At 47.1% G+C, this 26,718-nt stretch overlaps 1 protein-coding gene across 1 annotated transcript in view; it reads right to left on the bottom strand.

Moving 5' to 3' along the window:
• Positions 1-26,718, bottom strand: part of LOC119161343 (maternal embryonic leucine zipper kinase) — a 159,364-nt gene that overhangs the window by 54,039 nt on the left and 78,607 nt on the right. Inside the window, exons 12-14 of the mRNA XM_037413765.2 lie at positions 24,664-24,724; positions 6,261-6,519; positions 2,142-2,248 (exon numbers count right to left, since the gene is read on the bottom strand). Of these exons, the coding sequence (XP_037269662.2) occupies positions 2,142-2,248; positions 6,261-6,519; positions 24,664-24,724 (427 nt within the window). The remainder of the gene's footprint in view (positions 1-2,141; positions 2,249-6,260; positions 6,520-24,663; positions 24,725-26,718) is intronic.

Raw genomic sequence — 26,718 nt, forward strand, 5'->3', positions numbered from 1 at the left:
GCGGCCCCGCCGAGACAGCACAATCGGGCGAATTCTATGGTCGTTCGTACGCGGAACGTTATGGAGCACAAGAATCATTGCGCGCAAGCGAGTTTGTCACGTGGTATTCTTTTGCATTTCGCGGGCATTTGTAGTAAGCAGAACCACATTAATTATTAGCAGACATAAAGTTCAAAACTGTCTAACTGGGTGTTTTGCAAACCACTCTGCAATTTTCTCATTTAATTTTTTATCCATCTTCGTTCCTTCAACAGTTAATTAAACATATCAAATTAAACAATATTTTAGAACACAAAAAGTGGTCTCACTACAGGCAAAGGTCAACAACATGCATTTGCTCGCGTCGCAATTTCGGGTGTCGGCGTATTTTTAAACTCTGCCTAAAGATACCTGGGTTACCCTGTTGAAGGCTTTCTTGTGGCACCTTCATAATAAAGAGATATGACATGATATTTATTTATACATACGGCTGATTAAAAGTCTTGTGCTACGACCACAAACACACATAACCAGGTAGTATGGTATAGTTCTCTAAGGTCGCATTTTTTTTTTAATTCATCCTGAAACACAAGTGCTCACTTGTACCAGACATGCATCTTCAAAGTAGGGGCTACATATACTGCGCGAGTCGCTTACTTAGTACAGTAGTGTAGGGTACTTGTTATGGCTATGTATTATTCGCGTTCATTACATACCACGCAAGATTACCCAAAGCTGTGTAGTAATCAGACATTACCTAGTATTATCAATGGAGAATTATCGTGGCGAAATGAGCACAGTGGTACCGGTTACTACTTTTATTTTTTTTAACACCTCTAAAGTAGCTATCTATGTTTAGTAATGGCTAGGGTGGTAACAGTTACTAAAGCTGTTAGTAACGGAAAAGGTAGTAACTGTTAACACCCTCACCGTTACTAACTGCACTTACTACCAGGGTGATGACATATGTGACAAACCATTACTACCCCATAGTTAGCAAGTACTACAACCTTTTTTTAAGAGTGTGGATTAAAAGAGTGTCCACGATTGTCGATACACACGCAGTATACTATTTCGTATTATATTAAAGGGACACTAAAGAGCTACGGTGGCTTCGTGAAGATTGATGAGCTGCACTATGAGAACTCTAATGTGATAAGTTTCACTGTTATAAGTTCATTATTAGCGGAGAAAATTTAGGCTGAAGGTTTATTCCTAAATTTTGAGCCCAAATCTCCGAAGCTTTAGTATCGAAAATTTCATCACATATTTTTCGTATTTACGCGACATTGCCTCGATTAAATTTTCTGAAACTTCGTATGCTAGGTCTATGGCACCTATGGATGACAGTGTACTTCCTTTTTATCGATTAGAAGCTATACGCAGTACCCAGTGGACGCCTTAAAAATATCTTAAGCCACGGTGTTTAGTGCGGAATTCTCGAGGTGGCGTCTTCACCCGCAGTTTTTTTTTTTTTTTGCGCATTTTCTCGCCTACCAAGTCTCGTATCATGGTAGCAATGGTGTCTTCGGGATTTTCAAATCGTATTCAAGTAATACGCGAAAAATCGTTGAACTCTCTAGTGCCCCTTTAACCTTTACTAACGCAAGAACAAAAGCTGAATTGTATAAACCGATATGGATGTGTCATTACAGTTATTCAACAGTATTACTGCACAGCATAAGAGTAACTAAACGTATATTTCTTGCGCGCTTTCAGATAAAAAAAAAACGGCAGTCATATTTTCCCTGTAACAATCTTGTACGCTTCTACATAACGTTCGCCGGTAGCAGCTGCCCGAAAATGGGCATTTCGATGACGTCGAAGAGAAACATGTAAAATGATGTTCTCACAGACAAGCGCGCATACATATTAACGACGTGCACATAGAATACGCGTGATCAAAAAGTAAATATAAATTATATTAAAGCAGGTATAACGTCCGCGCACGCTTAACAGCCAGCAGTTACTAGAGCACTAGGAAGTGCAAGTTTAAAGTAAGTTCAAGCTAACAGTCCCCAAATATGTACGGCACGTTGATACAGGTAGCTAAGAAGTGTTTAGTTGAAATTTAAACCACAAGCCGCTTCCGGTGCGTTCCGTAAAGTGCATCTTCTGGGAGCCACAAAACGAAAGGGGAGAAGTCCATCATGCACACATACCTTTTTTGCTTGCAGATGATGCCTTTGCGAAGAAGAGCTGTGCGCAGGGAGTCCAGCACCTGGTCGGGGGTGAGCACCGCCGGCAGGGTGGAAACGTTTTGCATCACCTAAAGATAAAAAAACAAGAGGTTCGGGGACATTGACGCGCGCTCTGAAACGACACAGCTGCGTTTAATTTAATTGTACCATGGGATATCAAGAGAGCGAAAGTCCACAAGAGAAAACCACCATGCCACGGCTACTCGCGGTTTTAGCTGATCTGTGATTTGTCTTTTGCTGCAATAAGGTATTGTGGAAGTTACACAACAGCTGAGCAATGTGCCCTTAAACATTTTTTGATAAACAATGTGTTATTATGCTTTGGTTTGTTTCGTCAATCGCCGAATGACGCAATCACTTGAAATAAGCCGCCTTCCAACCACGGGCCCTGAAAATCGGAACCCGTAAATGTACTTTAGGCAGCTGCCGGTGAATCTGAGGGTATGAGTTTAATAGCTTTTTCTTTCTTATTTTTTAGGTAAGCACTACAATGAAACAACAACGAAATAAACGACACGCGCTCCACAGTTTACCTGAACGAAAGTGACAAGCAGTGCACTGGCAAAGTGATCCTCCAAGCTCACCCTAGAAAATATGCCACGTCATAGGTTTTAAGGGTGAATGAAGCCTTGTCCTCTTGTTGGCGCGACATAGCACTTAGAGCGCCGCTGGCGGCACTGCGGCGCGCGATCTTTCTCTCTCTTCGACAGCAAAGAAAATGGAGACAAGGCGGCAAAACTGCACGCACAGCTGAGAGCTCGCACAGCCGCTGCAGCCCTGCAACGCTGAAAAACGGATCCAGAGCAGCGGGCACGCGAGGCTGCAGCGGCCCGCCAGAGCAGACAAGCGTACCCGGAGACTGCGAGGGCTCGCGAAGCTGCATAGGCACGTCGACGTCGGCAAGCGGAGACGAAGGCAGCGCGGAAAGCGGCTACAAAACGCCGAAATCGTTACGTGCGACTACTGCTGCTACCCACCAAAACCCGATCGCTTACCCGCTTTGAACCACGCAGAGGAAACGTAGAGGAAACGTACAGGAACGTTTGTAATATTTCCCCTATGTAATATTTGTAATATTTGTAATTTCCCCTATGAACGTTTGTAATATTTCCCCTACTTCGCCCACTCATCATCATTCACTTCGTTGATATGCAGGTTTTATTCATCATTCACTTCGTGGATATGCAGGTTTTTTTTTCCCTGCATAAATAAAACCGACTCATTTTTTAGTTTTGCTGCACCATAACTCGCCCTGGCACCGGGCCGTATTCGTAGTTATAACTGTTCCGTCCTTACGTAGCGAACTGGAGAACGCGCAAACTATGTGTAGATGTGATGTCCCTGCCCATTGTTAGGAATTTTCTCTGTCGCGATGGTAGCGGTGGCGAAGAGCGGCGAGCAGTCGAGCGGACTTCGATGAAGCCTTAGCCCGAAGGCGAAATAGGGAGGCAATCCGTTTTGAAAACAGCAACAAAAGTAACGTTTACTGTAGCAGGTTGTCGTTTGTACAGAGCCGGCCAGCACGACAACGTCGGCTGGGGCAAAATCCCTCTAACATGGGGCCGGCACGGCCTTAAATAGCGTTTTGGGACTCTTCTGCGAGACCACTTCCCCGGAACGGCACAGTGGCTCGGCTGAGGAGACGCAGCCATACCCGGAACTGCAAGGTGGTTCAGCGGAGGAAGCGACGTTATCCCCGGAACTGCACGGTTCTTCTGCGCGGAAGGCGGCGCTGGGAGGGGGGAGTCAGTTCGTCGGAACAGCGCTCGATCTCGTGAGACGTGCTGCCGAACGAGGAACATGTCTGTGGCACACCACCATGCGATTCTCGCGGCGAAATTGTGTACCTGTGAGGCGTGCGATGCAACCCTCTTCTCGATTCTTCTTAAGCACTCGCTTTATTAAACGCGCATGAAACCATATAATTATCAGCCGTTCGGCACGTATCAATATAATGTCATATTTAGTCTCGACTGATCACGTCTTTCTTACGAGCGGAGCCCCCAAGCGGACGTGCGCCGAGACATCTCACGACGCCACTGCCTGGCAAGCGTGCTTCGCCGCAGCGCGACAAAGCTTGACGGAAAAGCCTGCTCTGTGAAAAACGCCGCGTTTCACCGCCGCGGCTGCACGCGTCTTGCCGCTTTGGACACGAAGGAGAGCGCAGGGAAAGCTCGTGCAGAGCACAAAGAACCTTCGGACGAGGACGGGAAGGGATGGATGGCTGGTGAGCAGCGTTCATTGTCACACACGCACCGCACGAAGGCGTCACTTAGTTTTCATTACACGGCGCAAGGAGGCGGCCCCGACGATGAGAGAATCCCGGCGGCTCGCAGTCGCGCTCTTTTACAAAAAGGCGGGCGCTCCCTGACGCAATTAGGGAACAATTACACCGGCACATGCGCAATGCGACCCGTGCCGGGCGCCCAATCGGCGCACAGCGTAATCGGGTTAGCGCTTAACTAGCTGCCTCGCCGCGAGACGAGCTCTTTATTTACCCCGGAGAAGGGATACCACGGCGCGCGCTGTTTTTTGTTCGCCTGTTTTGTCGAACCCACCCACATTTCCCTCCACTCGACTAAAGAAGGACGAAAGCGCTGCTATGGGGAACACGGCGAAAAAAAAAAAAAAGTCGTCGACGTCTTTGAAACGATAATCGGATTTGGGACGTCGAAGCGGGAGCAGGCACATGGGTGAGGAGAGCTCGAGCGCGAACAATGGCTCTTGGTGTGGTGGCGGTGGACGACGAACATCGCTTGTGGACAGGCGAGAGGTTTCCCCGTCGCTGGGCAGCAGTTCTGGCTTATTTATTAATATATGAAGTTTTTTTTTCTTCCCTTTTACAGTTCACAACGTGCCTGGAGGACTAATTGACGCCCGTGCGCCATCGTGAGCCAGCTACGTCAAGGAACGCACCCGATCAACCATTCAACGCCGTTCGCGTGTCGCTCCGAAGGAATGCGCAGAATGGCCGACGTGCATCCGTCAGCAAGACGAAGAAATTCACTTCGTACCTACAAGACCGACAAAATCGCCGGCAGCGCGGCTCACACTGCTGTATTCGAACCACGCAAATCTCGTCGCTTTGCGTGAGGTTATGTGGTCAGTATGTAGGCACACTCTTACTGAGCAGTGGGACGAAACACAGTTCAAATCCGCAAGTCACGTCGAGTCTTCTGTGAGCTCGCGTGGAGGAATGAACGGGGCCAGCGGATTTAAAATCGCCATTGCAAGTGCGGCCGAGAACGGGGTATGTTAACACAACTCGAGATGACTAAGTCGGCCAGAAAATTCGCGATTCCATCCGCAAGTTCACCGCCAAAAAGAACTGGTCTCGCTGTTCTTGAGATTTTTGAGTAGTGCTTAGCGATGGGGCTGCATGACGCCCCACAATAGACAAATCGTGTAGAACAAAAGGACTTCCCGCGCTAAATTTGTCCAGCCTATAGCGGTGCACATGGCCCCGATGTACACACCTCTATTTATGGGAGGTATTGCGGATAACTCCTCGAATCACGCGATTCGGCAAAACACTTAAGAGCTTCAACGAAAGGCGTACACAAGTAGAGCAGGGAGAAATAGTCGTTTTCGTTAGCTTAACGAACAGAGTAAAAGTGGGCCGTCTAACAAAAACACACAGCCTCTGTACTTTCCTCGAAAAATTGCTCGAATCGGTCAGCTTTATACCGAGTATTACAACGTAGCCGCACCAATGTTTTCTTTCCATACTAAACGGCGTACCACATGGCAGCGTATTAGGTGCGCTACTTTTTAACTTCTACGTTAATGACATCGCTAAAAAACGTGTCTCAGCCGCACTAGACTTGCATAACTGCGCCTCGCACGAGTAAGTAACATTCCTTACTGACGTGCTTTGGCCGCAAAATAACGCACACACACACAAAGTGAAGAAACACTCAACGACAAGCACAAGTGGCCAACTGGGCAAGTACCAACTAGGCCAACAATCAGTATTGTTACAACATTCCTTGTTGGGCATTCTTCCTCTCATCCTTTCACGAGATGTCCCTAATAACGCGAGAAGCCTCAAGGTTGCCTATCTCAGAGAGTGGGGCTCACCTTGACCTTCCTGGGTGCGTCGTGGGATGCGGCGGCGGAGCCCAGCCTACGGCGAGGGGTCAGCATCAGACGCATCCTGTCCAGGCCCTTCTCGATGGAGCCAAATACACGCTTGGCCGAGTTGCCCCGGTGGGAGAAGGACGCGGCTTCGGCTATCTTGGTTAGGTCGGGCGTACGCACCACCGATGCCGCCAGTCGGGCGCCCTCGGGAGTTCGCAGCGGGCTCTGTCGGAACTCCGCGTCAGCCGAAGGGGGTCGCCTGAAAAAGCCAATGGCAGCAACACGACGTCACTAAAGCCAGGGGGCCACACACACACACACACAGCACGACCAACGCAATAACATTACAACAGCCTGATCCACGTATTGCCCCGACACCGACGCATGCATGCACACGCGTGTATAGGTATCATAACAATTTCACTTCTGAAGTTTTAGGCGCCGAAACCAGGCATGCACGCAGTATAGCGGAGGGCTTCCGAATTTTCAGCCCCCCGGGGTTGCACATCAAATCTCGGTACACGGGCTTCTACCATTCCCTTCATCGAAATACGACCACCACTAGCGGAATCGCACCCACGACTTTCGTGTCGGCAGCAGAGCGCCCTAACCACTGTGCCACGCACGCATACACACGGTATACGGGCTTCCGTTAGAAACCTCGACATCCGCACTCATAAAAACGTCAACAAAAGCAGCAATGTACGGTTATCTGACGGGTGTCCAATTACAGAACACGAGCACTTTTGCAGTGCAGCGTCCACAGCTCGGAATCGAACTCGTATAGGTTTTGCGTTCTCAGGGCATGGCGTGACTATTCTTGGCCCTCTGAAGTACAACACAACGGCGATCACAACCGTATAGGTAGACAGACTCACACTCATATCAGGCCGTGAGTCTGAGTTAGTGAGTCCGGGCGAGTAATAGTTTGGCGAGTTTTTAGAGAGTCCGGTTGAGGATGAGTACGAGTGAGCACTATATATGCGCAAAATATACTTGTCGAGTGAGCCTCAGTCAGTTGCACTTTCTTTTTTTTTTTTGTGCTGACGTATGACTACATATGATTACAACAGAGAAACGTTTCGTTTCATTCGAGACTAGCCTCACGAAACCCTGTCACCAGTCCCGACTGTAGCCCGGTAAACGAGTACAACAGCTTTTGTGAGAAGAAACGACGCACGCATTGGTTCTGTGGCTTTAAGCATAAGTTTACAAAGGCTGTATACGCACAAGTATCGCAGAATGATGTTCGCGAACATCAGATATCCTCAAAATAACGGTGATGCTTAAAATAACAACAACAACAACAACAACAACAATAATAATAATAATAATAATAATAATAATAATAATAATAATAACGACGGCGTCGATCCCAATAATAATCACCAGTGGAAACTGGTAGACCAATATAAATTGGCAGCAAGGGACCATGGCATACCAGACTGCATGCGGAAGCCACCCAGCTTGTGAGAACAAAACTTTCGTCTGCTCATTTGAGGCATAGTTTGTTCACCCTCTCTCGCCCATGGATGTCAACCATTTTACATGGTAGACATACGCCAATAGAACCGGCACTGCGTGCTCCGGGAATAAAGCGTCCACCCTTGGAGCACCACCATTACACCACCGAGTCAACCGCTGAAACCGCACCTTTCGACTGGTACTTCTTCATTCGACTTGAGCGCTCATTCAGCGATTGCGAACACGATGGCGTTGTGGCGACAACAGAGGATACGAAACAGCGACGGCTCAATACACGTGATATCGTTTAGTGAAACTATTGCAAAGTCACGACAACGACATGCGAAGATGGATAGATTGCCTCGCATAATGACTCAAACCAACCCTGTTTTGCTTGTGAAAAGAGGGGTTATATTTTTATTTATTCGTTAAAAAATCGCGAAGATAGCCTGTGGCACCACTTGGTGGCAGCAACTTCAATTATTCGACGTGCCCTGAGATGTCTTCGTAAGCTAGTCTACGCGGTACAATTTTCCTGTTAGTATTGAATTATTGTTTTCTTTTTATAATGAGAGATAATACTCCATAAAATGTACATATATACCTGCGCTAGTAGTAAGCATTAAAGTGGTGCTGCCTTCGCACGACGTAATCATGCCATGCTCGTCAGCGCTTCTTGAACAACTTTTCCACGGGATCATGAAACCGGGCACACTGTTTTCAGGTCGCTAAGATTTCGAAGCGACCTGTTTTTATTTGTGATTTGTCTCGAAAACGACGTGTAGTGCTAGTCGACAGGGCCGCGCATATGCGCATATTTAGGTGGTGTTGGCTTGGCTCGTATGTCGAGAGAGTAACGACGACGGGACAAGCCATCCACGACACAGGCGCAACAACCTTGGGTGCATGCGCACTCAACGCGGTACAAATGCAGACAAGCTGCAGTATAAAGCCACATCGTCTCATTGAAGCGGCTTCTCATTTTCAAAAAAATATTTGTAAAGCTGAGAATAAACGTGGTTAAAGGGGTACTGACACAAAATTTCGGGGCCGATATAGCCTGCGGGATCAATTCTCGGGAACATTCGTATATCATCTGCAAGATAACAGCGAATGTAGCTTGGAAGGTACTTAATATTAATTTTGAAGTTTGCGTGAGCGACCGACTCCATAGCGCTACAGACACCCTCGGAGGTGACCCCGAGGTGACCCCCTACTTCCCTCGCATCATCAAGCTGCGGTCAACAAAACAAGTTATGATGACGTCATAGCCGCCATTTTTCTTTTGCCGCGTTAGTCCCCGAAGTCTATATTTCTCGGCGGCTGGTTGCGAGTGCGTGGCCATGGCGCACGTTTAGAAAGTTTTGTGTTTGGCGACATTCCAGTCCCGTTTCCTATTCGAAAGGAATTCTTGATGCGGACCGTGAGGAAGTGAGTCACAGTTCTGCGTGCTGACGTAGTCAAGAGTTGCACACGCTAGGTGGCGACAGTTGCACCCAGTTTTTGGAGCTCTCTAAAACCGAAACCGAAACTGGTCGACAATAAGGGGCCTTTAATTAATTATATATCGCGTGCTGCAGCAAAAAATGTGTCGTGTCATGACTAACAGCCCTAGAGCAACGCATTGCAGCGGGAAAACGCGAAGCCAAATTTTTTTGTGACAGTACCCCTTTAAGCATAGTTACAGGAATTCCTGCGAAAGAAGAACAACGACAGCATGCTACAGAAAGGCTACCGGCATCGCTGGATGAAAGGGCTCATCCAAGTGGAGAGCCTTTCAGATAAAAAATACTGCTTATAAAAAGACTACGTGCTTTTGGGATTAACTACGGCAGCTACGAACACTACAAAGTGCAAGCTGTCACGTCGGAAAGAACTGGGTTTAAAAGAAATCGGATGTCGGTCCCTTTAAATGCAAAGGCTGTTCTGCGTTTTTCTCGCCGAAAATTGCAAGCTCATCATCAGATGAAACGGGGCTTGAAAGACGAACGTGTAAACAGCTTTAGAGACGCCTTGTTCTTTTTTTTCGATGTGGGCAAGTCACGATGTGATGGATAACCCGCGTCGCACTACACGATTGAAGAGCAACTCACTCTCTGCCAGAACAGTGCCGCCAGTGAAAACAACAATCGGCGCCAGTGTTTCATTAATGGCATTCAATTTTGCGGAAGCCAGCAAGGTGGTTGGAAAAAGTTTTTTTTTTTTTCGAATAGCTTTGTGCCGTACAGAGTCCGGAAGTTCTCCCTTTCGCGAGGTTTCACTAGCGTACCGAGCCTGACGAGGTCAATCGGCCGTTCAAAGAGGAAAGGCCGACGTATGCGCGAAGCAATGGCACGCACGTGCTCGGAGTCCACCTCTCTCTCTTACCAGGATCGGCTTTCCTCCGCGGCCGCGACTTCTCCGCGCCCGATCGGCGCGACCCTGTTGTTTCAAGGCGGCCGCAGTGAGAGAGAGAAGTGGCCACCACAACAATGGCGACTCGTGGGTGCACGGCCACCGCCAGCGCGGTGCCGATCAGTTCTTTCCAGGGAGCCGGCGGAGCGTGAAATGAGATCGCCAGCCACCTCTTGACCCCCGCCGCGGGCCGGCAGGAATAAGTGATCCTGCGGGTACACGGGAGGGGGAGGGTGTCTTCTTTCCGCGTAGTCGTCGCCGCCGAGGTCGCTCGTCTTCGAAGGCGATATGAAAGCCGGCGCATATTGCGCCCCTCCGATGCCTGCCTGTATGGCCCGGGAACTCTATCTGACCGCGTGCCCCCTTCCCAAAGAAACGAGGCGCTTATACGCGCACTCTACCCAGTCGCTGGCAAATGGAGATAGATCGCCGCGAGGATAGGGCGGATTAATTGCGAACAGACGCGCGCCTTCGCTGCGGAGCACGCTTGCATCCAGACCTCGGCTGCGTCACCGACGGCGGGGCAAATCATCGAAGTTCGGAAAAAAAAAAAAAAAACGACTACCGAAGGGAAGCGAGCGCTTAAAGCAGAAAGTTGACTCGCGCGACTCGCTTTCATCCGGCGCTTGATTCTCCTACGACATGAGGCACACAATTTACATTAATCACCCTTTCCCACAAACATTTACAACGAGAAATCCTTTATTCTCCGGCTCAATTCGGCGCGCGGCCCTATTATGCATAGGTACGCCCGTAAGCCACGCAGGGGTATGGATACTAGAAAAACCCCGAGAGAAATGACCGGCGCAAATTTGCGGGGCCTTCGCGGCGCCATTACTCGAGACACGTAGTAATGCCACACAAACGGGCTACATAAATCGCTTGGGGAAAACAAAAAAAAAGAAAGAAAAGAAACAACGCTTTGGGCGACGCTTAATCTATACATAGATGTGTGCTATAACAATCGACGATCACAAACCAAGCAAAGCATATGAAACTACAGAATGAGCATATGAAACTACGCAGGCACCAATTTCAAAAGACCACATGATCCAAGGTAACTGCACAGCATAACAGCGTCAAAGCGAAACAAGGACAGAGTAGGCGAGAGACACAAACTTTGGTGCCTTCTGCCCTTGTCTCAACTTCGAGCAATTATTTCGCCGTTACGCACCAATAAGCGCAAACTGCTCTTGTCGATTCCACGTTTCGTCATGGCCGGAATAAAGACCACAGACAGGTGGCCGCATCCTTCAAGCTACAGAAACAATCATTTACTTTCGGAATGTTTTATGCGATCAATGAACAAACAAACAGTACAACACTCAAGGCCTCGGCGTATACAAGAGAGAGAAAATGTTGCCTCAAACTAACTGCGTCCGTTATCAGTTGAGACGCGGCACGCGTGAATCCTCAGCTTCTAAATGATCTCAATAAGCGCGCATGAAATGTGAATACAAGACAGCTCGGTTTCACTGAAATCAAAAACACATTCGACACTCACCGACACCCCATATACCACTCCCGGATGATTTCCCAGGGCAGCTCAAAAGTGCAGCCGCGATTGTTTATGCCAAAAACGTATAATACATTCCATTCAGTAATACATACATTCCGTTCAGTTTTAAGCGAAGTATACAAAGTAAATGATAAAAAAAGGAGGGGGGGGTCGAATTGGAGCAACGCTTCTATAATTTTTTTTTTCGTTTCGCCCCGCACAGAGCATCGCACGAAAATATGTGGCACTAAATGTGAAACCTCATAACACAGAGTTCTCAAAAGAAAGTCAAGCGTATCAATGTGGCATGATGCACGTCGTCATTCGGAGGCATAGACCAATACGCAAGCATGCACACGGTCAATGACAAACAGCGCGAACTGACCTGACCTAAAACCTCCTTCTCTGATGAAAAGCGAACCCGACTCTCCATCAAAGCAAACCAATGCCGTCCAACATCGCGCTCGAGATTTAAAAAAGTTTATTATACCCGGGCGCCTAACCATACACTGCGAACCGGACGTGACGGGGCCTCCGGTCGATCGTATACATGCATCATACGCGTCTCGCATTATAGCGAGAACAGCGGTTTAAAAAGAGTTGGGGGGGGGGGGGGCAGCAATCTGAGAGGGCGAGCGCACCTACAGCAGCGCGCCCCCACGGAGCGCGACTTCCTCGCGTTGCAGCTTCGCGCGACGTCAGCGGCCCTGAAGGGCGACAGCCAGGCCTCCGGCGACGTCCGTGGACGCGTTGCATTTGCATGCCAAAGCGCGCTCTGCCGGCCGGCCATGCAAATGGACGCTCGAGAGGAGCATCGCACGCGCCGCCGACATATCGCGCGGACGTGCGATTTGCATTCCGGGGGTCGACGCGAAACGAAACCAGCCGACTCGACTGCACGATGAGACACGACATTCTTTTTTTTTTTTTTTTCATGTACGCGCACGCAGTGTGCGGTGACATGCGCCCCTCCGGGAACAAAATATCGCGAAGGATACAAAAAAATTAAAAAAGCTCTATTTATGTAGAACTGCGCGCGTGACCCATGTATACGTATACGCTACAGTGACGTACTTCATCATTACGCTCGTTCTCAGATTTAAAAAAAAAGAGAGAGAGAATGCCATGCTTGGTTTTATAGTCAATTTCATTGTTCACGCTTCTTTTAAATTTAACTGAAACGGTTCACTGCTGCCTTCCCTCTTTATGTAGGTCCAGTAGAAACAGAAATAAACGTTACTTAACCTTTTCTGTTCTATTTTATTTATACATGTACATTTTATTTGTACCTGTAACGAGGCGTATCTAAACAGCGGAGAGGGGGTAACAACTAAACATACATTAGGGACATCACGTAGATTGCTTGCGTTACAAATGTAGCACATTTTACAGCATATACACACTATAAACACTAGCACAAAATAGTAGGCCAGAGAAACGCCTTTGAAATGATGAACAGTTGTGCTAACAAAAGTGCGAATATCTGCAGAGAGAACAGCGGTTTAACACTTTCAGGGATAATGGGACGAAAGTGTCTCACTTTTTCTTTTTCGGTAAAACCTTTCTCCGCCGCTTCGTGCTCAGCTGCCATCGGCTCGCTGCTTTTCCGCTACAGTGTATCAGGAACACTAAGAAACCAATATGTATATATGTATGTGGCGCAATTGCAATGCATGGTATCGGTGATAAGTTGAGCTTAAATTCGCATTGTGCTGTTGAGCTTTTTTTTGTACAAGTGGTGTCACATTGTGTCACAGATAGCTAATGTTCTAGATTTATGGTATTTTTCTGCTTTTATAACTCTTGAGAGAAGTAATTTTAGCATGAAATGGGAGCACTTATCAGCCAAAAATCACGTTGGAAGTGCACTTGCCAAAAGATGAAGCAATTCATTACTTAGCCTACCTAACTACGTAACACGCATGCACAGCTCTTTTTGCCTTGCAAGTTAGAAGGGCATTGCTGCGTAGCAAAAGATCACTTTGTTGCGGAAAAAGAAGGCCATCATGTTCTTTTCTATCCTTTTTTACCACTACGACAGCCGTGGCGATTAGACCAAAAGTTTCGACTAAAATGCTGTTTCTGAAACTGAGGGCCAAAGAAAGAGAATGACAAAATGGATGCTTTAGAGAGCCAGGAAGCGAAAGAGAAAACAAATACACAAGATCTGTGAAAAAAAGCTAATGTCTAAGGCTTGAATAGAGTTCACGAATATGACACAGCAGTTGTAAACGCGCTAACAGCATTCAATGCATTGAGTGACATCGCGTCGATGTGGCTTGCCGTGATTCATTACAAATTTATATATGGGCAGAAATTCAGGCGTAACTAAGGTGTTCGTCCTTATATACACAAACCAAAGAGACAGAAAGAAGCTAGAACGGTTGATGTATGCCTCAGAGAGAGTCACAGGGCTGACCACAACAGGCAAAGGCGCAGATTTTGTACCACATCTGGAAAGAAGATACCCCACAGTTTTTTTTTTCTTGCCCAGTTTTTGAAGTGGCCCTCTGTACCACCCACATCGGGTCCTTTTTGTTATAGAAGTTCGGCAAAACGATTACAGCTTGGTGCCCTCGTGAGACAATGGAACAGGTGTTGTCCCACTTTTTCAGACACTTCATGGGTCATACGTCCCACTTTTTTCTTGTAAACTAATGGTCATATTTTGGTGAAACTTGCTTCATACTATTTGTAAGTACGCTATTAGAGAACTTTTCGGGCATAGTTTCGGTTATGATGTGAAAAATATTGATGAACTCAGAAAGGGTTAAGGTGGGTGGGGGACAACCTGAGAGAGCGAGTGCACAACGGAACGCCATATGGCACGACACTTAAAAAAAAAAATTCAGGAAAGACTGAGTATCCGCTCCGGGAGGCTATCCCACCTATGCGTGAGCTACGGCGGTCCAGTCGCTATGGTGCTTTGGTGCTGACTCGAAATGTTTGATTCACTGACTACAAGCTCGATAGGAGCCCGATAGCAGTGCGCTAGAGGTCCGTCGCGAGTGGTTGGATTTTTTTTTTTTTTTTTTTTTTGAGCGGGTATTTTTTGCATTGAGCGCAAAAACGATTCCTGAGACGTATCGTACGGAAACAATTGATACCCTACAACTCTACGATCACATTTCTGGTTTTCAATCGGTGATTTAAAATAAAAAACCGGTGATCAGTCATAATTAATGGGCTATGTAAGAGGAAAAACAGTACCGTGTTTAACTTTACGCTGGTGCGAATGGTTTTCGTTCAGTTCCATTCACTCCCGACGCACTTTTCATTTCTAAAGCCTTGGTTCAATATATGCAGCACCTGTAAGTGCACTGAAAATTTCATGCGCGTATTGTAACACACGTTCGTGGATGCCGCAAACAGAAGAAACGCACGACGCCCGAGCAGTGCGATTCATGCGAGGCATGTCGCACTTGCGTGTACTAAATATAGTTCGCGAGAACAGGTGCGTATCCCTCTGCGTTTTTCTTTTTCTCCAGTCGCTCTCGCGCAACGTTTCTAAGTAAGTCGTTTGTATACACATACACGTGTATACTAGCGCCACGACGTCTTCCAAGCCTGACCTTGCATGTAAAGCCGACACCACGACAGTTCGAACCGCGCCTTCTTTACCCTTGCCCTCTCCACTACACCCATCTATAGCGCGCGCATCTATACATCTACACACACTACACGCCCTCGATGAGAACCCAGAACGCCAATGCGGGGGTGGCGCTCGTTTCATCGGCCATGCAATATTCCAATACCGCACCACGTACTAGAAGAGCATAGACGGTATAACGGTCACCGTACGATAAACTGCGTGGGCCGCGCATTATCAAAAGTATATAAAAAAAGCGACGCGATGAATCGGCAAACGAAACATATAGGGATAGACTAGTAAAAACGGGACTGACGCATGTGGCCATCTTCGCGAAGCGCAGACACCGTGACACGGGCGATCACCACTCGGCGCTTCGGAGTTTCGTTTGGCGACGTGACATCTTCGCCGAAACATCGGTGTGCATGTGTATATAAACACAAGCACACACATAGTGAAGCACGCGTTCGAAGAGGACACGGCAGCCAAGTTTGCCAGAGCGGCGTACAGGCGGCGCCGCGCCACGTACTGGCGGATGCGGCTCGCTATACACATACGCATCCACCAAATCACCCCACTGCCAACACTTTTCTTTTAATATTTTTTTCGCATTCCTTCACCTTGTATTGCTTTTCATCAGGCTTTCTTCTTGTATTTTTTTTTTTATTTCCCCTAGATTCGGCGAAGGCCGAAGCTATACGTAAACGAGCGCACTTCGAACGGTCCACGAACGACGGCTGTCGCAAGCGGGCGTGTGATATGCCCGACACGCTTGCGGTCGGTGCGCGCTTCAATAAACATGCCGAAGAGGAACGACCGCTCTTACTAGTGCAACACAGAAAAGACACGAAAATGACAAAAAAAGAAAGTACGAGCACATTGCAGATGGCACGGTATATCCGGACATGCCGAGTCTCATACACAGTTCGTCGAAAATTGTATATATATATACACACGCAAACACGCCACAGGCGCGCGCATGCGGCGAAATCCCATATATGGACGTCTTCCTTTGCACTCGATAGAAGCTTGCGTTCGCAGCACCAAAAAAGAAGGAAACCATTATCGGGCTTCAAGAGAGGCACAAGAGCGGCCCGAATAGCAGTAGGGAAAGAACTAAGAGGCCGTCAAATCGCGACGCCAGCAATGGACAACGCCGTACGAAGCCGAACCGAATGCATTAGACGGTTCTTCGCGATGGCAAGGTGAAAGTCACCTGTCTGCGCTCCATATCAGATGAATAAAATGCAGAGAATAAGAGAGTACAAACAAACAGTTATATATACAGAAAAAAGGTGAAAAAAAGAGCAAGACATTTGGGATGGTGAAGTCGAGTTAAAGAAAAAAAAGAAGGGTGGGGGGGGGGGGGGGAGTTGGCGTTATAAACTCCTTGTCTTGCTATTCAAGGGTATATTGTTGCCGTAATGGAAGGCTCCAGTTATATTTTGATTGCGTTTTTTTTTTTTCACCGAGCCCCCAAGGTACAGTCAGGGTGGAGTTGGCGTCATAAACTCATTGCCTTGCTCTTCAAGGGCAGGGGTGCCGTAACAGAGGGCTCCGGCTATATTTTGACTAGCTGACTTTTTTTTTTACCGAGCTCTCAAAGCACAGTCAACACAAGCGTTCTTGGCCGGCATGCGCTGCAGTAGTAGAACGTTAAAGGCATTAAGTCGTTACGAAGGGCAAGTGATAACTAAACTATACGTGCATAAAAAAAGAGAGAAACAAAGTTACGAACCCTTCTCCTATCGGCAAAATAGGGATAAGTGTGTGTGTGCCAGAGCAACTACCCATATCTTCATCGCATTTCGCAATGCTCCCTTCTTACTTTCTTCCTTTGTTCATCCCGGGAATGGAACTAGCCGTCACGTCCTTAGCAGCGAAACACTCCTCTACCACTTTGTGCGCGACCGAGACAGTTAATTAAGTCGTTTGTGGGTGTATCTGGGATACCCGAGCACGACATGTGACGCGCACACTCATCTGTCATTAGGCCCAGCCTTATGGAGCAGCTCCGCTGGTAAAAAAAAAAAAAAACGCATTGCTGAGCACAGTACTCGCGCGACGGGGATAAGGCAGCGCAAACGTTAATAAGCCTGGCAATTGCAGTAAAGGCGCAACCATATCGACAGCCAAGCCAAGGAATGCATAGGGGCCAGTATTTGTGTTTTCTTAGCTGTATTAATGATAATAACTTAAATTGAAAGGCGCTAAAGCGGATGAAAAATCACCCCTTCCGTAGGTGGAATTTCAACCCACAACCTTCGAATTAGCCGTTCTGCCATTTGAGCTACGGCGGAGGATGATGATCCCTCGTTCACTTTTTTCGTAGGCTATTTATGTGGGAGCGTCACCCAGCGCCGCTTACGGCCAGGGCGGCGAGTGTGGAACACTTTTTTGCCGAAGTACGTCACGGGTCACGTGATCTCTGCTAGAGGTTGCGACTGACCAATAAACCCTCGCATGCTACCCAAGGACATCAAGGTTGCCGGGACAAAGCCCGGCAGATAGCGAGGGCTCCGCAATACGATGAAGTGCTGCTTTAATGAGCGACATAGACGTGTGTGTGCGGAGGGGGGGGGGGGGGGGACGCCATCTTGAGTTGAGACGCGAGACAAGCCAGGAGAATGCGAGTTGGGGCTCGGCCAATAGTGAAAACTCCTTGCGCTTATAGCATTCGAGTGGACACGGGCACTTCCGATCCCTCCTCATTCAGAGGCCACATTGGGGGACGCAATGAAGTGCGAATGGGTCGCTGGCGGACAAGTGGGGTGGCCCAGCCTATGATCATTACAGTCAGTTAACGCGTGGAATATGTAACGATTATCTGAGCCTTATTGAACCATTGAGTTTGACCTAAGCCAAAGACGACCTTCAAGAATATTTGCCCGTTTAGTTCAACGGCATACGCTACTTTCCTGCAGTTTTTTGCAGCACGACGTAAGCATATACGGTTGATAACATCATGAACCTAGGGGGAAAAAAACGTCAAAAAAGAATACAAAGCTATTCAGCAGTTACAACCACAATAGGGAAAACCCACGCTGCGAATTCCACCCGTATGGCCCAACAAATGCAGAAGGAACGGTGCAAGGCCGTGCAGCACGCACGTACACAGCACGCGTGGTAACTCGACGCGCCAGACATCAACCGCACGCGCGAAAAATAACCAGGCGCTCTTTCGACACTCATGCGGTCTTTTCGGGGGGAAACCTATTCGCAGCTTATTACAGCGCGCGAAAAACAAAATCCCCGCAGCAGTCGAAAGTTTGGAGCCAGCTTTAAACGAGCGGCATTAGGGTGCATTTGGCTCAGAATCACGCGGAGCCCACAGTGAAAGGGGCGAAAAGTTGCGACCCAGCCAGTAGCATACGTAGGAAAACGCTCAGCCCCCCCCCCCCCCCCAAAAAAAAGACAAAAGAAAGTTGAACAAAAGAGAAATGAGGGACACGGTTTCTGAAAACTCTCTCTCTACGGGGCCGCACTTATTCAGGCGGGTAGGGAAACAAAATTTGAGGCAAAGCCCTAACCGCGACCAGAGAGGCGTTAAACCTGCACACCACCGCGAGGCTCGGAGACACACCACGAGAGCTTTCTGCGGAGACTCCCGAACGCACCCTGCACGAGAAAAGGCGACGACGCTGACCAATCGGAAAAAACCGGAGCCGACGAAGCGGCAGCCTCAATCTGCGCGACCACCGGCCTGAGAAATTAAACGCACCCGAGGGGAAGAAATTTCCTCCCGGGCTCGGCACACGGGAGGGCGGTCGGCGAAAAGCCGGCCGGGATAAGAAGGAAGGAGACGGGGAGAAAAAGAGCTCAAGCCCTGTGCAAAGCGTCTGAGCTCCTCACAAATGACGAAAGGCCATAGGAAAATAACGGTGGCGGCTATATAGCGGAGGTTAGCCACCGAGCCTGCGGCTAGCACGCCCGAAAAAGCCCGAGCGGATGTGACACCAGAGCGGTGCGATACGCTTCCAAAACGACACAGAGCCGAATTCCGTGCAGCAGCCGCTGGAGATGAGAATGCTACACGATCTTTTTGTGGTCACGGTCCGAGGGAAAAAAAAACTGTTCGTGGCCGTTTTCAAACAACAAAGCTGGATATGTATTTTGTTGCTGCTGTTCAACAGTCAACCGCCGCGGTTTCTGCGCTTTTGTTCGTTTGCACGCACACCCACTTACCAGTCTAGTAAAGCTATACCTCGTACGACGAGTAAATCACATTAGTACAAACATGCTGAACAGCTGATAAGCCCGCTCAGATACCATTCGTCGACGGCGGGTTTAAGCTACATAAGAGATACAGAATCATTTCGTCATAAATGTTTCGCAGTACGATAGCCCAACAACATCTTTTAATAAGTTTCCTTTCATGCCTTCATGCACGGAAGTAGGAACACACAGATCGAGTAATGCACGGAAACTATTAGGAAAAAAAAGCAAAACTGTAGCAACGGGTGCAGTTACTAACAACGGCGGACTGTCATTCCTCTCTTCAAGCAGTTAATTATGCGCTCGAAAATTCCGGCTTAGTAAGTGCTGTCTGGCATTTACTATAGATTATAGTAACTGCTTAGTATACATGTGTATACAATATACACCTGCATACTGCAGGTGTATACAGGATAACTAACTGGATGAAGTCTACCTAACCTTACTGCATTTCTTTTCTCCTCTCTTATATGATTCTTAAAGAGAAAAGACGAGAAAACTGAGCCCCGTAACTGTCTGCATCAGAGTGCGACACCTCAACAGTAGCTCATGAGGGGTGGCGGTAAGGAGGGATTAAAAGGATAGGATTAAAAGGTAAATAGATAGAGGAAGGAGAGAGCGAGGCGCAGGGACAGCGAACGACAGAAAACGACGGAAGTAAAGAGGAAATAGGAAAGATGGACACGGTCGCAGGAGTCCGAGGACGGGGCACCACTCAGCGAGAGCTCTTTTCGGCGGCAGGAGATGGCGTAGGGCGAGCCAGTCGGCCAGAGCTGCACTGCCGTCGGAGGTCGCGGGGGCACAACCAGTCGGCCCGAAATCCAGAGAGCGATGCCCTTTACTCTCCCTCCCCCTTCTCCATCTACTCTATAGATTTCACAGATAAGCTATGTCATGAATACAACAAAGCTGTCCCTTGTAACAGAATATACGTACTTAAGAGTCATTTTTTTCCAGCAATTTGACTTGGAATGCCCACATAAATTACATCGTAACAAAGGCCAGCAACACATTAAACTTCTTAAGGCGTAACTTTAAACAAGCACCGGCCAGCCTGAAAGAAATCCTGTATATGTCGAATTTACGCCCACTTTTGGAATACGCGTGCAGCACGTGGGACCCTTTCACTAAGGTGAACATCGACGCTCTAGAACGCGTGCAGCGGAGAGCGGCCCGTTTCGTCACGGGTGATTACAACTTTTCTAAAAGATCTTTCGAAATCAGGAGTACTTTAAGATGGCCTCTTCTTGAAGACAGGCGCAAATTCTTACGTTTATCTCTGTTTCACAAAATATTCCATGGTTTAACGGGTATTCACAAAGAAAACTACATATCGGAGCCTACGTATATATCTGCTCGTAACTGATCACCCCCTTAAAGTGCGCGAGTTCGCTACCAGAATTAACCTTTTTAAATATTCATTTTTTCCGCGATCAATTAAGCAATGGAACAAACTACCTCATGAAATTGTAGCCGCGTCCAGGGAAACATTCGCCACTGCGCTGGAACATCATATTTTATCGTAGCCTGAGCACACATTAAAGTTGCCTACACTTTCGTTTCATCTCTCTAGCGATCTACGCTTCAGATCTTTTTTCTTTCTTTTTTTCGCCTGTTTTTATCTGTTTGTGTATATATATGTATATATATATATATGTGTGTGTGCGTATGCATTATATATATATATATATATATATATATATATATATATATATATATATATATATATATATATATATATATATATATATTTTCTTGTTGCTGTACCTTCACACACGTCAATGTTTATTACGTGTCACCATTGGATGCTTTATTATGTATCTGTATTTCTTTTATGTTCAACTCAGTGTTAATGGAGTGTCGCCTTTCTGCATTTCAAAATCGTTATCTCCCCCTACACTAATGCCCCTCGCGGGCGCTGTAGGTACTGTAACTAAATAAATAAATAAATAAATAAGTTAGTAAAAGATACTTCTTCCTACGCGTGGTCTATCATTGCATGTAGTGGCATGTAGTATAAATTCGATATTCATACTAACTATACCATTTTTGTCGTTATGTTGAATAAATAGTCATGCGCGGCTTAACGAAACTGCGAGTTATACAAACGATTGGTTCGTAACTTACTCAAACACGAATGAGCCAACAGGTACAACACCGTGCTTCTAACGTTTACGGCTATATACTAGTAAGGTCGCTCTCAGAAACATATCGCGAACGGTATCCACAAAGAAAATGGCCATCGTTCCTCGTTACGAAAACGAATGTCCGGCGAAGCTATATATTGCTGACGGGAGGGGAGGATGGGTACGTTTTACGAATACTTCAGAGGAGTGCTAGTGTTAACCGCTTTGTGGTAGCTGTGGTAGAGCGTGAGTGGCTCAGCGACCATTTTCAGCAAGGCGAATTTCTTACTTGGTCGAGCATATGCATGCATGCTACTTTTACAGTGTCTTCAATTTCGGTGGTCTACCCATAGCAATGGGTTTTTAGACAGGTGTACCTTTCATACATGAAAGCGGGAAACACGCACGGGTCGTATGTCGTCATTCGGAGCCCTCGTGTGACGGGCAAAACAGCTGCAACATAATATTTACTGGGAACGCGTGGGGGGGGGGGGGGGGGGCGGTGTTGCAATCGTTCACAGGCGTCTAATCATCCATCGAGAGGTTTTGAAGCTTGTTTTGTTGTTTTCTTTGACTGAAACGAATACTGAGCTCTACGCTGTAAGCTTGATTGTAAAGAAATATATGCCGTTTCCTTTCAATTGTTTAAGGGCTCCCAAGCCTCTCAGAGGTCGAAATTTAGTTGCGACGCTGCACCTGTGGAGTCCACAGCTTTCGGCTCGTCCGTCCATCTCTCCGAATTCCCTTGCTCAGCGTCCGTGATGAAAACGCAACGCGCGCATGCACCTGATATAGCAGAGCAGCACGCGAGCACGAGTCTGTTGATGGTTTAGCTAGGGCCCTATAGCGTTTTGTTATTAGTCCACAGAGACGAAGAGGTATTCAGCATCACCTTAACTAATATGCACGATGAAACAACTAAAACACTAACACCGTGTCTCGCATAACAGACGTCACCCTATTTTCAAATTAACACTTTCAAACAAACAGCTTTCGAAAGCTCCCTTGTATAGCGCACGCTCGGATTAACGCGCGCTTCGGCACAGCACAAGACAAGCCATTGATCATGACGCGTCATATACTGCGCCACAATCGACAGCGTCGCAACCACGCCATTGGAGCGCTGATTGATCAATCATTCGTTCAAAGTCTTAATTGTTCTCATCTATAACTTCGCAGAAAACGACCGACTAGTATATAATGGGAGTAAATTAACGCCAAATTTACATTTCATGAGATCCATTACAGAACACTGGATCGCCGGTACCACTAATTTATTCAATCGGGCACCTTTACCACATGTAATATTCGTAAAACTTTCCACGCTAGGACGTCGGCTTCGATTAGAATGCAACGTGTAATTCCTTCTTTAACGATAGGTAATTGGCTATACAGTGACCTCTACTATATCAGTAGGAGCGGCGATTTGAGACAAACACAACTCGCGTCGACACACAGCGTGACGACTCGTCCAACCATGAAGCAGGGTTGCCAACGAATTTAAAAAAAATACCATACGTTAAGGTCATAATTAGGCTACTTTACCAGACACATCTTTGTTTACTACTTCCCATCTTACCCTACGCCTAGGAATAGCGCTGTGTAACAATCATAACGTAAACATAACGTACACTAATACGACGTTCAGACACATGCGGAGGGGTGCCTCCGAGATCGGCCCAACAAGTAGGGTAATACATAGAGTTTCTAAAAATTAACTAGAGGGCACTCTGGCGCTGCGATCGTTCAGCGACCATGGGAATGATGGGTAGTACACACATTTGCCTAGTCTTCGTACTTGCGGGCGGCGAATCGTATTTGTGGCCTCGTTTATTGTTGTGTTTCGATTTCGTTTTGAAAAAAAGATTTAACCCTTTTGAACTTCGTGACCCAATTTAGAAAGGTAATTTAAAAAATAGGGTAGTGAAGCGCAATCACTGAACATTTGCTGATTTTTTTTTCGTGAGAAAACAGCTTCAAGCCACACGAACACACACGGATCCAAAAGCAGGCCAGAAGTACGAAGTTTAGACAAATGTGTGTGCTACCCATCATTCCCATGCTCGCTGAAGCGCCGTGCATTGCAGCTCCCATAGACACTAGCGCCAGAGTTCCCTCTAGTGTATATTGGGAAACTCTATGGGGTAATAACCCTACAGTTGGCAACCCTGCCACGAAGTACAAATGCAGGAAAATTTGTCTCACTGCTACACTGCTATAGGCCGGTGAAAGTCGCTATCGACATGCGTAACTGAGTGACCCTGCAATACGCGACAGATCATTTGTTCACTCCAATAACAGGCACGCTTTCCCAGATTTAAAATGAGATTTCCCGCCACATGCAAAAAGACGCTGTTGCCTCAAGGCACTTATTCAGGGTCTCACCGTTTTTTGGCTATTAGACCATTTCGGAAAATATACGCCGTCAATTTCGCGAAGTTGAACGACCGCATCTTCGTGAAACGGGTATAGAGGTCTCTGTCCGGGATTGTTATACCTTTAGCCTCTGCATACCTTTTTTTGGTGTAATTGAAGAAAAAGAAATAAAAGAGGCACTTGGAAGTATTACGTACGCTAACGGGTAACAAGAGAAAGAAAAGAAAAAAAAATCGACTACTGGACGTTCCCGATATATGGGCAGTTTTTTAGACACGCCACCGTTGAAAAAAGAAAAAAAAAAAGCGAGTACACGTCAAACACTTGTGTAAACGAAGAACGAGTTCAGTAGTGCCTCTTGAACATACTCGCCCCACCGCGGTGGTCTAGTGGCTAAGGTACTCGGCTGCTGACCCGCAGGGCGCGGGTTCGAATCCCGGCTGCGGCGGCTGCATTTCCGATGGGGGCGGAAATGTTGCAGGCCCGTGTGCTCAGATTTGGGTGCACGTTAAAGAACCCCAGGTGGTCTAAATTTCCGGAGCCCTCCACTACGACGTCTCTCATAATCATATGGTGGTTTTGGGACGTTAAACCCCACATATCAATCAATCAATCAATCAATCAATCTTGAACATACTCGGGCATTGTGCAGTCGAATCGAACGCTACGCACGGCTCAAGAAGTTCGGCAGCACGTGCGGAAAGAGCGGCGCAAAGAGCCGTGTGTGATCACGGGACTTACATTTTGCTGGCCGGCGTGCTCAGTCCGGGGGCGTTGGCGCTGCTGTGCGGGGGGGCCATAGCTGCAAAGACAGGAAAAGGCAGCGCGGCCGGCGCAACATGAGAGCTGTGAACACCTAAGTACACAGAGTTCGTGCAGGTTTCGATAGCCCAAACTAGAGGATGCTGAAGGGCTATCGAGTCCCTATCGAAGGACTCAAATAACCCTACAAGGACGCGAAGCAGCACAACAAGTAAAAATGTTTTGCTGTGTTTCCAAAACAATACGGGCAGATTTACACATTCCGAATACAAGAAAATGTTGTTCGAAATGTCCCGTCTTGATCGCAAAACACATGTTCCTCACGAGCACAAAACTTCACAGCATTATGTACGCAGACGCTCGGTGATCTCTTGTATTAGATCGGCAATTTTTTTTTCCAGTAGTCCTGTTTCACTTTTTTCTTCAGTATTTGAGCAACTCTTCAGTTTCACAGATGTACGAATGACGTTACCACTTTTTGCAAACGCAGTTAAAACTCGGTTTAACGAAGCAATGACTACCCTGGAGTTATTTCGTTGGATGGGGAATTTCGTAAAATCGAGGACGGTGTGTTTCAGCATTTCGAAATAAAATTTAACGTAGTGATACCCTGAGATATATACCACGACCTTGTGTTCACCGTAACCTACCCATGCACAGCAAGAATTTTTTTTTTTGGGGGGGGGGGGGGGGCACCTTGATTTCCGAGGGGAGGAACGCCTTGAAATGGTCATTTTCTTTTTTTAATGGCACGGTAAAAAAAAAATCAGGGAGGAGGGGGGGGGGGGCACTCCCTGAATGCGCCACTGCCCCTGCGTGCCCAAAAAGTCTTCGAACACGATCAGAGGACGGCCTGTGACGTAGGGGGACACCATACCCTAACCATATCCTGGCGATGCAGGCTAGGTAGACGACGGTCACGTAAAATTATGACAGTCGACAGATATGCAATGACTCGGAAAACGAACGGAGTGATTGTGTGAGCAGGCCGAACGAGAAAGTAGCAAGGAGATGATATATGCTTTGTGTCGAGTGAGACAAAAAAAAAAAGAGGAAAGAAGCCACCTTTAGCACCATTCGATACGAAACAGCGCTACCAACAGTCCAATTCGTTATTCTGTCCATGAGTGCGGCCTGCAGCCTAGTCAAAGTAGAGCTTGAGCCGTAACTAGGGGATTAGTTGTTTTAACGCGATAGTATTTCCAGGATTTGGAGTAATCTATACGTGGCGCCATCTTCCGGCAGCAGCGACGGCGTCCTGCCACTACTGAATGTAAAATAGGCAAAATAAGAATCATACTTTTTTTTAAGTAAGCTAGTAATCAAAAACAAGTCCGGGAGGACTATACTGGAACACTTTGGTGAAATTTCAGTATCACACCAGAAAACGTGCGACTTCACAGGGCAATCGAACACGGCCCATTAAAAACACATGGGGCTCTTTGAAACACATGGAGCCCATTTTAATATATTAAACAATCTGAGAAGCCACGCGGTTTGTAGTGAGACCCTGTAATTTCGACAGAATGTTTAAGTCTCTGCTATACATAACCAAGAGTCGTTTTTGATAACTCCCTTTTTTCGTCAGATACGATTTTTTTTTTCGCCTAGTTCCCATTGGGCTACGGTTGGCCGCCGGTGTCACCGACGCGAAATGACACTAGTTGAAAATGTCCCCGAATTCTGGTCAAGTTCATAGCGCTCATTCTCTCTCTAAAAAAATGTACCAGTGACAAAACAAAAAAGAAATCGCTGCCCTGTTAATTCGGTTATTTCAAGAACTGCGTTATATCGAGTTTGGTGGCCACATTTGTTCGCTAATTCGGGTTGATGAAAACAGTGAACCCTGTGGGTACTTGCTGGGTACTGGAAATGTCTTCGTTAGATAGGCAACTTTGTAAAATTTGTTTCGTTATATCGAGTTTTTGACTGTACTCCAGTGCTGAAGCAGGAAAACGTGAGTGACTATTCCAAAATTTTTGCCCCTCGCATTCAGAAATTGATCATTGAATAAATTTGACTGCCTGGAGTCAC

Source organism: Rhipicephalus microplus, chromosome X (assembly GCF_043290135.1).
Source record: "Rhipicephalus microplus isolate Deutch F79 chromosome X, USDA_Rmic, whole genome shotgun sequence".
NCBI lineage: Eukaryota > Metazoa > Arthropoda > Arachnida > Ixodida > Ixodidae > Rhipicephalus > Rhipicephalus microplus.